At 51.6% G+C, this 15,374-nt stretch overlaps 2 protein-coding genes across 3 annotated transcripts in view; both read right to left on the bottom strand.

Moving 5' to 3' along the window:
- Positions 1-1,200: 1,200 nt before the first annotated feature.
- On the bottom strand, positions 1,201-4,095 carry OVCA2 (OVCA2 serine hydrolase domain containing). The gene is made up of 2 exons (XM_035139517.2): positions 3,914-4,095; positions 1,201-1,887 (listed from the first exon to the last, which is right to left on the bottom strand). Exons 1-2 carry the CDS (start codon positions 4,080-4,082, stop codon positions 1,385-1,387), a joined length of 672 nt encoding a protein of 223 aa, XP_034995408.1. The 5' UTR covers positions 4,083-4,095; the 3' UTR covers positions 1,201-1,384.
- A 3,277-nt stretch (positions 4,096-7,372) lies between these two features.
- Positions 7,373-15,374, bottom strand: part of DPH1 (diphthamide biosynthesis 1) — a 47,095-nt gene continuing 39,093 nt past the window's right edge. For both annotated transcript variants that reach the window (XM_035139843.2, XM_060283075.1), the window contains exons 8-12: positions 14,610-14,766; positions 11,991-12,091; positions 11,035-11,113; positions 10,660-10,791; positions 7,373-7,730 (exon numbers count right to left, since the gene is read on the bottom strand). In XM_035139843.2, coding sequence (XP_034995734.2) covers positions 7,620-7,730; positions 10,660-10,791; positions 11,035-11,113; positions 11,991-12,091; positions 14,610-14,766 — 580 coding nt within the window. In that variant the 3' untranslated portion in view covers positions 7,373-7,619. The remainder of the gene's footprint in view (positions 7,731-10,659; positions 10,792-11,034; positions 11,114-11,990; positions 12,092-14,609; positions 14,767-15,374) is intronic.

Raw genomic sequence — 15,374 nt, 5'->3', positions numbered from 1 at the left:
CAAGGATGCTTTGATGGTGTTTCCTGCTTGGCAGGGGGTTGGACTGGATGGCCCTTGGGGTCTCTTCCAACTCTACGATTCTATGATTCTATCTTGATCTCACAGGGACCAAGCAGGTGCTCCCGTGGGAAGCCAGCAAGCAGGGCTCTTTAATGCAGTCCAAACTGGTCGCCACAACGGCCTCTGTGTGAGTGGGAATTAATGAGACACTGTGGGAAGAGAGCACTGCCCAGGCTCCAATGCCTCCCTGTCCAGCCAGTGGCTCTGAGGCTTCCACTGGGCAGCTGCAGGGGGACTTAGGCACAAAGAAAAGATGACGGCCACTTAAACTCAAATCCTTGCTCCAAGGCCCGGAAAAGTAGCTTGGAGCAAAAACCCCTGCGGTCTAAAAGACGCCAAAGGTTGAAGAAAGGAGAGAACGCCAAAGCATTCAGGAAAGCTGGAAATAAAAGACCTCACTCAATTCTTCCTGTCCGGAGAGGGAAGGCTCACTTCAACAAGGACACCAAGGCAGGACACAGCCAAGATGGTGCCACCCTCAAAAGAGGCCTCTTCCTCACCAGAGAAAGAAAACAGGGACGGGGACTGGGGGACTGGGGACAGAACAGACAATATCTTAAGGTAAGAATTTGCATAACAAGAAGAAGCTGTAAAGGAGTACTTTAAAAACACTTTGAAAGAACGAAGGCTTCCAATGGAAACTGAGAGAGCTTATCACAAGGCCTGACTCTTTAACAGAAAACACAACCGCAACAAAATAACCCATGACAAAAAGATCAAAGAATTACAAAAAGAAAATACAGATATACACAACAAGCTTGAAGATGCAGAAAATTAAAATAGGAGAATTTATGTTTTTGGTTTTCTGAAGGGGGACCTCACAATCTCCGATGGTTTTGAACGGCGGCCACACACAGCACTCGGACCCAAAGTGAGGGAGGGAGATCACTGTCCGCTTTGCCCATTTCAGGAAGAAGGAGGGAGTTTGGAACAAACTAAGGAACCTAATATCCATAACTTATAACTTACAGGGGGACCCAGGGGGTGTCCTCAGGACAGTTGCTTGGTTGAAGAAGCCTCAGCGATTGTTGCCCACCCCACTGATATCCTGCATCCTTTAACTGCCAACCTCAAGGGTAGCTGACACTCTCCCCCATGAAAACCCCAGAGTTGTGCCTGTAGGGGAAGAATAAAGGGCTCTTTTAAAAGAATTTTCAACACAGGGACAGACAAGATTTTCAGATCTGACAAGTCCCAGTTTACTCATCCCTCAAGGCAGCGGATGTAAAGCTAATAGGATTCTCTGGCCATCACACTGCAGTGACCAGGCAGGCCACGAGCTGCCCTTTACACCATTCGCCGTGGGCACTGGGCCCCAACACAGTCACTTTACAAACTGATCCAAGAATTCCAGGTAGGCTTTCTTTTGGGGTGCGGAGGCCGGGACGAAGTGGCCCCCTGTGTGATTGAGGGTGGAGGCCTCTGCAAAGCAGGAGGCAAGCTGCCTGCTCATCTCAGCTGGGATGACCTGATCTGTCTCGCCCAGGACGTGCAGGCTGGGCACCACGATGGGTTCCTGGTAGTAGCCCTGGTGGGGGGCGGCCTGGCTCTTGAAGCCAGCCACCACAATGGCAAAGTCAAAGGGAAAGCGGGGGTCTCCGCGCTGCTTCAGGGCACAAATGATGCCCACCAACGCCGCTCCCTGGCTGAAGCCCAGGAGGCCGTCAATGGGGCCCTGCTCCGCGAAGGCCTTGGCAATTCTGTCTAGAGACTCCTCCAGCCCTTTGCAGGAAGACGCTTCTTCCAGGGCACTGAACGTCCCTTCCTGGGGGTTGGAGAACCACCAGCCCTTTGAGCTGGCTTCTAGAGAGCCTGAGGCAGCTTCCCCTGCAATGGAGAGGAAAGGGGGGGGGGTTAGCAAGGACGTCATCAAGCGAGACCAGCAGCCCTGCAAATGAGGGACAACTTGTCGGAACACTCTCCATTAATTCCCTCTCTTGCAGCATAACAAATCTTAACCTTAGACGTTGTGGCCATCCCATGAATCTCAAAATGTTGGAAGATTCCAGACAGATAAAATTAAGGACTTCACGCAGCGCAGACTGTGGAACTCGATCACACAGGAGGCAGCGATGGCCACCGACAAAGTTGGTTTTGAAAGAGGATTAGACACATTAAAGGAGAGAGGACTGCTGATGACTGCTAGCCACAGCGGTCTCCACAGTCAGAGGCAGCGATGGAAACCAGAGGAGGGGAGAGTTGCTCCTGCTTGAATCCTGCTGGAGGATTTCCCTTTGGGGCATTTGGTTCACCACTGTGGGAACAGCAGGCATGAGCCTGATCCAGCAGGCTCTTCTTATGCTCCTAGAGCAGGCATCCCCAAACTGCGGCCCTCCAGATGTTTTGGCCTACAACTCCCATGATCCCTAGCTAAGAGGACCAGTGATCAGGGATGATGGGAATTGTAGTCCAAAACATCTGGAGGGCCGAAGTTTGGGGATGCCTGTCCTAGAGCATAATAAATCTGCAAGTCTTTAACCTGGTGCCCTCCAGGGGTTGTTGGACTACAAATCCCATCAGCCTCTAAACCAGCAGAGAACAGGCAAAGGCTTCCTGCAGGTGTCATTGCAAGACTTGTTTTTTTGCTGCAAACTGTCTCCATTTTTTCTCACTGGTTCCTGACCTTTCTACTAACAATCACTCATGAAGTGCCGTCGCTTTCAGAGGGTGAGAAATATGAGTATGTACAAATGTTCATGATCAAACCATACAGTGACTAATTTGTTTTTATACAGGGATAGGAAGCGAGGGCCCACGCCACAGACCTGCCACTCAAATACAAGCCATAACTTGTTCCTCCCACCTCAGAACAGATTTTCTCTCAGTAATTCTTACAATCAGCCTGTGGGTAGACCACTAATGGTAGGGTCTCCATCCCTGCTGGGGAGACAGAAGGGACTCGCTTAAGGCAACGGGGCCTTTGCCAACCGCAATGTATTTTACAGGCTTCGCTGGGATTTTTGCCACGGGTTTGGAAACCAGGATTTTGCTGGAGCTTTTTCTTAGCTGGAGAGGCCAGGGATTGAACCTGGGACCTTCTTCCAGCAAAGCAGCTGATCTGCCCCTACACTCCAGATCCTTCCCCTAGCAAACACACCTCATGCGCCTGCTCATTGTGGGATCTGTGGCTGAGAAGAGATGGAGAAACCTAAGAAGCACCAAATGCAACATCTTCATTAAATTAGAGCAGGGTTTCCCAAACTTGGGTCTCCAGCTGTTTTGGGACTACAGTTCCCATCATCCCTGATCACTGGTCCCACTAGCTGGGGAGGATGGGAGATGTAGTCCAAAAACTGTTGGAGGAAGCCTGTTTGGGAAACTCCAAGGTTTCATTCCTGGCAGGTCAGGAGGACATCCGAAGAGGCTGCAGGGTCCGGCCCAAGAGGGGCCCATCTTGCCCAGCCTCCTCTTCTCACTGTGGCTTAACAGATGCCCCCCTCCCCCCAGCAAATGGGATCCGAGCCCAAGAGCCACCCTCCCCTCCTGGGGGTCCCAGTCACTGGCCTTGGGAAGCATTTATTGCCTCCTACTGTGGAGTCAGAGCGGAGCCACGGTGGCCCCTAGGAGCCCGTCCTTGACAGCCCTCTGCCCAATCCTCTCTGGGAGAGACATCGGGGCTGCTGGCCGGGCAGATTTCTTTTTAAAAAATAATTCATAAAATGGATTAACGAAACCCAATCCTGATTAGTTGCCCTCTGGGAGGCGGAAGAGGGGTTTTTTTGGTGTGCGCGTGCGTGTAGAATCGCACTCTGCACATGCTCAGAGGAACACCACACACCAAATCAGCCTGGCCAATGGCAGGGCTCTCCTGGAGGCGGCCCGTGACGTCACAGGGAGATCCCACCTCCCTCACCTGACTGGAGAGGCGAGTCCACCGAATGGGGCGCGTCCACGTACAGGAGTTCCGCGCGCCCGCGCAGGGCCTTGCGCAGGGCCCCGGTTCGCGCGCGGAAAGTGTCCGCGCTCTGCCGGTATCCATGGAGACAGAGCAGCCGCAACCCGCCGCCCCTGCGGTCGGACATGCCTCATCCGGGTATTTGCGCCAGGTGGGAAGTAGAACGAGAGAAGCCGGAAGCGACGCTCCTTTGCAGCTTCTATGGTTAGGAGGCCGGAAACGCACCTCTCGCCCCGTAGAGCTAGCAGTGTGTGAACTCTACACGGTGTCTGGAGAAGTGAATTCCGGGTTCGCTCATGGAAATCTCGCTGGCAGGTCTGATTCGGCGTGGAGTCATCTACATCTCCGCACGTAACACTTAAGATGCCTCCTGCCAAGGGGAACAAGGCCCACTATTGCCTGCCCCCCCCCGTCTTCCAATGGAGAAAAGAGCAGGCGAGATGAGCTCATGACAGCCCTTCAAGGTAGGATGCCAGAGGCGAGGTAAGATTCCCAAGCAAAAAAACAGTGGCCTTAAATTCATCGCCTGCCCCAACCTCCTCTTCCTGTGCAAAAATAAAAAGAGCAATCCTGCTATGGTCTTCTTTAATCTCACACAGAAGACCCTTTTCCTCCATTGCCTTGCTTACAAACACTAACAGTGCATTCTTACTCACAAGTAAGCCTCACTGAGGGATACAGGGCTTGCTCCCAGGTAAGTGTGCATGCTTAGGATGGCAGCCTTAAGGTACTTATTTACTTTGGGATTTCTAAGGCAGATCTTAGAAATCAGTATCCACGAAAGCTCATACCAAAATAAAAACTTAGTTGGTCTTTAAGGTGCTACTGAAGGAATTTTTTTATTTTACATCAGTATCCACAGTTCAAGAAGGATACTGACCAGCTGGAACGTGTCCAGAAGAGGGCAACCAAAATGGTCAAAGGCCTGGATACGATGCCTTATGAGGAACGGCTTAGGGAGCTGGGTATGTTTAGCCTGGAGAAGAGAAGGTTAAGGGGTGATATGATAGCCATGTTCAAATATATAAAAGGATGTCATATGGAGGAGGGTGAAAGGTTGTTTTCTGCTGCTCCAGAGAAGCGGACACGGAGCAATGGATTCAAACTTCAAGAAAGAAGATTCCACCTCAACATTAGGAAGAACTTCCTGACAGTAAGAGCTGTTCGACAGTGGAATTTGCTGCCAAGGAGTGTGGTGGAGTCTCCTTCTTTGGAGGTCTTTAAGCAGAGGCTTGACAGGCATATGTCAAGAATGCTTTGATGGTGTTTCCTGCTTGGCAGGGAGTTGGACTGGATGGCCCTTGTGGTCTCTTCCAACTCTATGATTCTATCGCATATTATTTAGGGAACAGAAATTAATTCTGCATTAAGGCAGATGGGGGACCCAATACAGACTCAGATTTGGGCAACTGAACAGCCTTTTTTGGTGACATTTTCAGACCCTCCCAAGTGTCCCTATTTTCCAGGGACAGCTCCGGATTTACAGAAGCCACCCTGGTTTCTGACTGGATCCTGGAATGTCCCGCTTTTCCTTAGAACATCCTTATTTTCATCAAAGAAAGGTCGGGGAGAATGGATATGTGAACCAAAGAGATGAGTAACTTATACAACCTTTAATGTTTTATTGTGTTTTTATATATGTTGTAAGCTGCCCAGAGTGGGTGCAGCAACCCAGGCAGATGGGCAGGATACAAATAATAAAAAGATGACAATGGAATAAACCCTCTCCACTGAGCAGACGCCGCTTTTTAGTTTTGACTGCACTTTTGAGTGTATTTTGTAAAGAGGGACTCCTGTCACCCTCCTGCTAGGCTCCCTCTTCTGGAGGCTGCATAGCAGATAGGAATGGCTCTCCTCTCGCACCCACAGCCAGGTGTTTGGGGACCTTCCACCTTCTCAAGGGTAGTGGAGACATTACAAGCGTCCCGCCCCAGCAGTTTCTCCCAAGACATGTCCCTGGATTATTTTTATGACTCATTTCATTTCTCCACCTCCACCATTCAGCCCGGACACTGAGATCCAGCACCGAGGGCCTACTGGCGGTTCCCTCGTTGCGAGAAGCCAAGTTGCAGGGAACCAGACAGAGGGCCTTCTCGGTAGTGGCACCCGCCCTGTGGAACGCCCTCCCAGCAGATGTCAAGGCAATAAGTAACTATTTGACTTTTAGAAGACAACTGAAGGCGGCCCTGTTTGGGGAAGTTTTTAGTGTTTGATGCTGTACTGTTTTTAATATTCGGTTGGAAGCCGCCCAGAGTGGCTGGGGAAACCCAGCCAGATGGGCGGGGTATAAATAAATTATTATTATTATTATTATTATTATTATTATTATTATTATTATTATTATTCCGCTTCATATTTGTAAGAAAAAGTTCTCAACCTGCATTAAAACACCAAACAGAACATTCCAAAACAAAACATGACAGAAGAAAATCATATATATAGAACATACATTCAAAGCAACATAATTAACGGGAAACAGAAATATTATCCTAAAAGACGTCAAAATAAAACATTACAAAGGAAGGTCAAGCATGGAATACACATTTAAAGCAGCGCAAACGGGAAGAGAATAAAATATTGTCATAAACATGGATTGACAGTGAAACACACCCTCCATTTCTCAGTGCAAGGACTCCAAAGCTGGACGTTTGGGGATCATAGAATCATAGAGTTGGAAGAGACCACAAGGGCCATCCAGTCCAACCCCCTGAACCAGGGCTTCCCAAATTTTGGTGGGGCCCTGCCTCCTTGGTTCCCTAAACTCACTCCCTGTGCCCCCTGCCCTACCCTATAAACAATAGCAGTTTGCACGACCCACTACAGAAGATAACAAAATGAAATTCAAAACGGCCAACAATTCATTGTACATTTATTTCAAAAAAATAAACAGAGGGAAAAATAAATATACAGTATGCTCTGCTCTAATCATGGAGCTGAAATAAATAACGTGTAGCAAAGAATATTGCATGAAAAATAGAAATATATTTATTTATTTAATTACAAACTTTGTTGGAATTCTTTTTTAACAATTACCAAGCATTAAGTGTTGTCTTCCAGAAGAAATGCATCCTAACGATGGAAAACGTAAGGGAGAAAGAAATTTATAAAATATGGTTTGTACTCGCCCAAAGGTTCACCTACTACAGACGTACGGTAACCAGTTTATAAAGAAAATCGATAGCTATTACCAATAATTGATCATCTTGGGACAATGCAGAATTGTAAATGCAAAGAAATGTCCCCAAAGGAAAAAAGCTTTGAAAGTGGTAAGAGCAGTAAACCTTTAAAAACGAAGCGAGGAACAAGTTTCATTGGAGCTTCTAGTCTGGTCGATCATAAAACAGCGGCGCATGAGCTCGGAGGGGCTGTCCTCCAGCCCCCCCCCCGCAGCCCCCTTCCTCTTATCACCCCAGATAATCCCACTGCCCCCCAGGAGTTAATGCCACCCATTTGGGCAGCCACTGTGCTGGACTTTGGCCCCCACACCACAGGGCAGCAATGGCTGCTTGCCCCCTTGGGGGCGCATCCTCTGGGCTTGGCTGGTGTTTGTGCCCCAGAGCGCCGGCCCTGCTGTTCCTCGGGAGTGCTGCCAAGCCGGTTCTGTGCCTGACAGCTCAGTGCGGTCCCGGGACCCACCTGAACCCCCCAGACCTGGCGCTGAGCCTCAAGGCTGAGGGCTGGGCACTGGCACCTCTTCCTTCTCCTCCTCCTCTCGGCAGTCGCAGCGCCCACAGGCTTTCTTCTCGGGCTGGAGCGTGGCCTTCGCCGGGATCACCTGCAAGAATTGGGCAACGCCTGAGAAGCTGAAAGGGCCGTGGCAAGATCCCGGCCCTCATGGTTTTGAGCTGAGGAGGGATCTAAACAGGAACACAGAGTCACTCTAAAAAGAAATGCAAGGTTTCGGTCCTCAGGGTTGATTTCAATAGGAACTCAGGAAGGTCCCTTTTACTGACTATTAAGTACTACTGCTCGATCTAGCATAGATTTTGGAAAGCTGTTTTTCTGGCATGTACTGTATCTGGACACCCCATTCAAGAGCATCGTAATCAAATTTTGCAAGACCAAGGACCGGCCTTTTCATCTGTGTTTGGATACCATTGGACACCATCAGACTAAGACCTGGGAGACACCAGGGTCCAAATCGCTTCCCTCGGCCATGACACTCACTGGGTGACTTTGGGGGCCGGTCACTGCCTCTCAGCCAAGCCTACCTCGCAGGGTTGCAGTGGGGATTATTCAAGGAAGGCAGAACTGTTTACACATCACCATAAGCTCCTTGGGGGAAAAGGTGGCATATAAATGCAATTCAACGCGTTTTGATCCAAGATGGGGGACCGGATCTCTCGCAATTTAGCCGCTGATTTTGCAAGACTGCGCTGATTTTGTGGGATGGGGCGTTCTTAGGCTTCCTGAGCAACATCAGGAATGAGCTTGCTAGCTATTAAATAGAATCACAGAATCAAAGCATAGTAGAGTTGGACGTGATCCCAATCTCATCGAGTCCAACCCTTCTGAGCCGCCCTGAGATAGGGAAGTAATAGTACCACTGTATTCTGCTCTGGTCAGACCTCACCTGGAGTACTGTGTCCAGTTCTGGGCACCACAGTTCAAGAAGGATACTGACCAGCTGGAACGTGTCCAGAGGAGGGCAACTAAAATGGTCAAAGGCCTGGAAACGATGCCTTATGAGGAACGGCTTAGGGAGCTGGGTATGTTTAGCCTGGAGAAGAGAAGGTTAAGGGGTGATATGACAACCATGTTCAAATATATAAAAGGATGTCATATAGAGGAGGGAGAAAGATCGTTTTCTGCTGCTCCAGAGAAGCGGACACGGAGCAATGGATTCAAGCTACAAGAAAGAAGATTCCACCTAAACATTAGAAAGAACTTCCTGACAGTAAGAGCTGTTCGGCAGTGGAATTTGCTGCCAAGGAGTGTGGTGGAGTCTCCTTCTTTGGAGGTCTTTAACAGGCATATGTCAAGAATGCTTTGATGGTGTTTCCTGCTTGGCAGGGGGTTGGACTGGATGGCCCTTGTAGTCTCTTCCAACTCTATGATTCTATCTCATATTATTTAGGGAACAGAAATTATAAATCTAATAATATATAAAATAGCCCCCCTGCAATGCAGGGATCACAGCCAAAGAACTCCTGACAGGGGACCATCAAACTTCTGCTCCAATTGTCCACTGCACATGAAGCTCTCATGGCAGGAGAAGCCAGATTAGCTTCTCTGGTGTTAGCAGGGAAGGCGAATAGAATAGAAAAAAACTGATCCAAGGGCCGTGAGGATCCAGGACTCCTGGGTCCTCTCTCTGGCTGCGCTTTCACTGCACAAATGCAACTCCCACTATACAGAAAATACTTCACACAAAGCGAGAGGCCACCCACCCTGACTGGCCACTAGGGGGAGATGCCACCCTGCAAGTGAAGCGCAGAGAGCCGAGTGCGAGAAGCTGGGAAAAGAACTGTGGAAACGGGGCTTCCTCCTTCTGCAGGTTCAACCCAGCAAGCCGCTGTGTCCCAGTTGAGGAGCCACAGGCGTCACCCCAAGGGAAAGAGAGGGATCTTGATAGACAAATGGAAAGGGCAGGGCTACTGGTGAAATGGCTACTGACATGCCCATCTAGCCCAGTATTGCCTACACTGACTGGCAGCAGCTCTGTAGGGTTTCAGGCAGGGAGTGTTTCTTCCAGCCCTCCCTGGAGATGCCGCAAGTGGGGACTGAACCTGGGACCTTCTGCACTCAAAGCAGGCGCTCTTTGCCACTGACCGAGCCTTCCCATTCAAGAGCGTGGAGAGCGGCTGCCAGCCAGAGCAGACAGTGCTTGGAAATTGGGGGGGTGGGGGAGGGAATGTAACCCTGAGCTGTGAACCAGGAAGTCCCAGTTCAAATGCTATGAGCTCTTTGGGTCTCCATTCAGCCCCCTGCTCCCCCCTGAAATTTGGGGGATAAAGAGAACAATGCTGACCTCCTGCTCTTGTAAGGGGTGAGGAACCTCACGTGGCCCCCACACCTCTCTCTCTGGCCCCCAAAGTCTCCCCCCCCCGGCTGCACCCTCCTCCAGTGGTCTGGCCCAGCTGCAAAGGTACCCCATGCCTCTTGCTTAGACTGAGGGCAGAGAAAACAGCCGGCTCCTGTCCAAGGATAAAGAGGGCTATTTGCCGCCCCCCCCACACTTTTGCTTCTTGCCCCGTGCGGCCCTCAGGAAGCTCTGCAAGGGAATGCGGCCCTCCGAGCAGAAACGCTTCCCCGCCAGGGATTGCAGTTTCGAAACGCGCACAAAAGCACTCTGCCGCTGGTTATTACTGTGAATTACTATGAATTGACTGAATTGCACCAATTGTTTTGATGAGTCCGTTGCTGTTTGCTTTATTTATTTATATGCTGCCGCGTTTGATATTATAGCGATCGCAATGCCTTTTTTTTTTCCCTAACGCTGTTGCTTCGTGCTCAAAATTTGCGGCTGGAAAAGCAGAAGGCAGATACCCAGTCAGATCAAATTACGAGAACCAGGAGGCCTTCAAAAGCCCCACTTCCTGCATTGCAGGGGGCTGGACTAGAGGACCCTTTGAGGTCCCTTCCAACTCTGCCATTCTATGAAACGGAAGTGCCAGAGTGCATGGGCCCCTGTGCCCAGGAGGAACCCCCGCCCCACTCCCCGTCCGCATGCATAGCCCCCCAGGGCCTGCTGTGCCCCTCACCTCCTTCTCCCGGCGCCCCCTCTGCGGCTGGCGGCTGCTGTGGTTCACCGTCCAAGGCCCCAGCGACTGGCTGGCGTAGAAATCCATGGGGTAGGTCTCTTGCCACTGGACCTGTTGCAGAGCCACGGCGGCCTGAAAAGAGGGGGGCAGAAAAGAGGGCAAGGGCGGGGGGTCGGTCAAGATCCTGGTGGCTACAGGCCCTTCCCTGACTGGAGGGGCTTTTTTGCCACTTTGGCCCAACTTCCAGGAGCAGAAGGAGCTCAGGGTGGCCTCCTGCCGTGGTTTGGGCTGCGGGTTCAAGGCCCAGGGAATGATGGGAGGCGGGAGTCCAGCTCCCTTGGATTAGGAGGAAGGCGGAAGCTGTGGTTGGCTCACCTCGTAGGGCGTGAGGAGAGGTCTTCCGAAGGCCTCCCCCCAGTCAATGGAGAGCCTGGGACAAGCCACTTGAACCCACCTGCAGGGAGGAAGAGGAAGAGGGGCTGTAGGGGAACAGGGTAGGGCGCCTGCTTGGCATGCAGAAGGACCCAGGCTCAATCCCCAGGAAGAAAAGGTCCCAAGTCCGCCCCAGCTAGGAAGGCGAAACTTTAGGGCAGCCACAGTCTCTCAGCTTAACCTACCTCGCAGGGCTGTTGGGAGGACAAAACGGGGCGGCCAAGATTTGCCTGTCCCAAGCCTGCTTTGGTTGCATTCGCTGCTGGGATTTCCAATATGTTTTACTTAATGCTTGCTCTGGATTTTGCTCCATTGCGTATGGAGTTCATGTTATTGGAAAGGCAGGATTACATCTTTTAATTATTTTAGAAAAGGCACGTGCCTGTTCGTTTTGTTTTTTAACTGATAATTTCATTGTTTTATTCCTTTCTGAGGTTTTTTTTTTTTTTTACAGTCAAGCAGGATTTGGATTTTTTAAATGAAATGAAATAAATAAGCAAACAAATCTTTGCTTGCCTGGTGGACTAGAACCTCGCCTTTGATTTTAAAAACAGAAAAGAAGTTTGCCCAGTGACAGGGTCCTGCCACCACAGTTCTGGGCCCAGTGGCTGAAAAACAATGAACTGGGGGAAGAGCTGGGAGGAGGCCTCAGATATCCCAGTGCGGTGCAGGGGTCAGAGTGTCAGATGAGGACCTGGGAGAGACCAGGGTTCGAATCCTTCCACTTAGCCATGAAGCTCACCGGGTGTCCTTGGGGGGCAGTCGCTGCCTCTCTCACCCTCACCTACCTCACAGGGTTGTTGTGGGGATTAAATGAGGAGGGGGAGCAGAACCAAAAAGGCCAGAGAGGGGAGAGGTAGGGGGTGGTCTTCTGACCCACGGCTCCTATCGATACTCACGCCTCAACATCGGGGAACAGCTGCAGTTTGCCAGGGAAAATCTCCGAGAGCAGGAGGCGGATGTAGGGGCGCCCCAAGGACCGGAGGGTGGACTCCAAGTGCTGCAAAGAAGAAGCGGGGGTGGAGCATGGAGAGAAGAGGAGAGGTTGGGACCCAAGACGGAGCCTTAACGGTGGTGGCACCAAACATGTCTCCCCTGCAAGGAAGGTCCGCCAGGCTCCTTCTCTCTTCGTCTGCGGAAAAACTTTCTATTTCAGCATGCTTTTCCTTTACAGTCATACCTCGGAAGTCAAACAGGATCCGTTCCGGAAGTCCGTTCGGCACCCGAAATGTTTGACATCCAAAGCGTGGCTTCTGATTGGAAGCTCCTGCAGCCAATCGGAACCTGCGTCAAACGTTTGGGTTCCAAAAATACGTTTGTAAACCGGAACAGTCACTTCCAGTTTTCGATCGTTTGGGAATCGGAACGTTTGACTCCCAAGGTGTTCGGGAGCCGAGGTACGACTGCGTTTTATTTCAACAACTTAAACCATCGTCTTATTTTAAGCGGCTTATTTTGGCTGAAGGAGGGGGCCCTGGAGGTTCTGTCTAATGATCCTGGTTAACACCCCTCCTGAAAGGGCCCCCCGAGTCCAGCGCCCTGTTCTCACCTTGGCCAACCGGGCGCCCCAAAGGGACCTGAGCACTTGAGCAACTCTCCACTGTTTGTTCCCCATTGCTTAGAACACAGAGGTAGACTGCCCCTGGGCGTGGAGGTTCTGCTATCAAAGCAGGCCTCCGATTGGACCTGTCCGTCTAGTCCAGCCTCCTGCCTTTACCTTGGCATTCAGAAGCAGCGCTGCCTCCGACACTCGCCCTCTGCGCCCCCTCCCCCCAGCTAAGAATGTAATAAGGACTCTGTACGAGGACAGGAGCTGGCCTGGGGGGAATGGAGGCTGGGGGAGGGCAGAGCCAGGTCTCTGTCGCTGTGCCAGCCCCCCCCCCCATGGTTAATGAGAGCCTGTTCTCCTGGCCCCCCAACACACACACACACACACACACTAACTGCTCTGCCTGGTTCTTGGTGCTCCCTCCCTCGTTAGCAGGCGGCTGAGTAACGAAGGAGAGGGGCTGGAAGAGGCTGGAGAGCGAAGGGCAATGGAGGCGCCACAGGCCTCCCACTTCTCTCAAGCAGTTGAGCCAATCCTTCACAACATCTGCCGCCTCTGCCTCTCCCCAAGACACTCCGCCAGCTGTGTATGGCAAATGAGGCCCCCTGTCATCTCTCTCTGGCCCTTGGGACAGTCCCTTGGCCACACCTCTCGTTGCCCCTTGCAATCCGACGTAGGAGGAGTTTTAAGCAGAGGTTGGATGGGCCTAGAATCACAGAATTGGAAGAGACCCCAAGGGCCATCCAGTCCAACCCCCTGCCAAGCAGGAAACACCATCAAAGCATTCTTGGCATATGCCTGTCAAGCCTCTGTTAAAGACCTCCAAAGAAGGAGACTCCACCACACTCCTTGGCAGCAAATTCCACTGTCGAACAGCTCTTACTGTCAAGAAGTTCTTCCTAATGTTGAGGTGGAATCTTCTTTTTTGAAGTTTGAATCCATTGCTCCGTGTCCGCTTCTCTGGAGCAGCAGAAAACAACCTTTCTCCCTCCTCAATATGACATCCTTTCATATATTTGAACATGGCTATCATATCACCCCTTAACCTTCTCTTCTCCAGGCTAAACATACCCAGCTCCCTAAGCCGTTCCTCATAAGGCATCGTTTCCAGGCCTTTGACCATTTTGGTTGCCCTCTTCTGGACACGTTCCAGCTTGTCAGTATCCTTCTTGAACTGTGGTGCCCAGAACTGGACACAGTACTCCAGGTGAGGTCTGACCAGAGCAGAATACAGTGGTACTATTACTTCCCTTGATCTAGATGCTATACTCCTATTGATGCAGCCTCAGTCTCTGTTTCTTCAACTGGATTCAGCATTGCAGGGGGCTGGACTAGATGACTCTGGGGGCCCCCTACACACACTACGGTTCTGTGGTTCTGTTGAATTACTCCTTGCCCTTCACCCTAAGATCCCAGAGCAGGCGATGGCATTAACAACAACCTTGAAACAACACTTTAAAACAACTTACAAGGGCAGAAAACAGGTGGGCTCTAAAAATATACGCCTTGTGTGTCAAAAGCCAGAGCGGGGGGGGGGGCACCTTCGACATTCTCCAAAAGCAGGACAATGAAGGCGCCAGACACACCCCAGTCAGCAGGGAGTTCCACAGCTCATTTTATTCCTAAAAGTATTTGTACACTGCTCTATCATACAAAAGTAAAATAAAAATAAAACCCACGTCAAAGTGGTTTACAGCTATAAAAAGATAAAACCATATGAGAGAACCACAACGTACTGGAAGTTTTGCAGCCTCCCTGGGCGGCTCTGCCTGGCTGGGCCGTGTCCTCGAACTCAGGCCCTGCCTCTGATTCCCTGGGCGCAGAGGGGTAGCAGCAGCAAATGCAGGAACCCGACTGCTGCACCCAAGGGAGACATCCAGACCCGTTGCTCCGCCCACATTTGCTCCTGGCCCCGCCCCCTGGTTGGAATCCCTCCCCCAGAGGAGGGACAAGGCAGGGAGCAGCTCACCTCCAGGATGGCCGGGGACCCCTGGCGCCCCAATGTCCCCAGGATGAGGCCCCACTTTCCGGCGCAAGATGCCTCCCGGACGGCTTCCTTCCGTGTCCTCTGCATGCGCTCGTGGCCGTAGTGCTCCTTCGAGAAGACCTTGCTGTAGGGGTCATACCTGCAGAGAGGGGGGGCAAGGGAGGGGTGAGAGGCTGGTGGGGAGGGACCCCCACCTCCGGAGAAAGGAAAGACGCAGGCCCTGAACTTAGGCAGGCAGCAGCTCCCACCGACGGCACCCCCCCATGTGCTTCCCACAGGGGCCAAGCGCAGAATGTGGCGTCCTCTATGCACACCTGAAGCTGCCTGACGCAGAGTCAGGCCTTGGGGTCTGGCTGGCTCAGGGCCACCCACACTGACTGGCAGCAGCAGCAGCAGCAGCTCTCCAAGATGTCAGACATCTGAAGATGCCCCCGGGGACTGAACCTGGGACTTTTCTGCGGGCAAAGCAGGTGCTCTGCCGCTGAGCCTAGGGCCCTTTCCCTTCAAAAAATAAAAGAGCCAAAACGCTAGTCCTCATGATTAAAGGGGTTGCTTCAACCGGAAGCTGGTGGTGCGCTCAGGTCCCGCTTGGGAGCTGCTTCTTGGCCCCCATGAGAAGAGGCTGCTGGGTCCCTGCTGAGCCCCCTTTGGCCTGGCCCAACACTGGAGGGCTCTTCTGACGTCCTTTGGGCTCTGCACATGCTCTAAAAGCCAGTGCGCTGGACCAGGACCTGGGAGAAGAGGGTT

This window comes from Zootoca vivipara, chromosome 15, assembly GCF_963506605.1.
Source record: "Zootoca vivipara chromosome 15, rZooViv1.1, whole genome shotgun sequence".
In the NCBI taxonomy this organism is placed as follows: Eukaryota; Metazoa; Chordata; class Lepidosauria; order Squamata; family Lacertidae; genus Zootoca; species Zootoca vivipara.
This window is presented reverse-complemented; position numbering and strand designations above follow the sequence as displayed.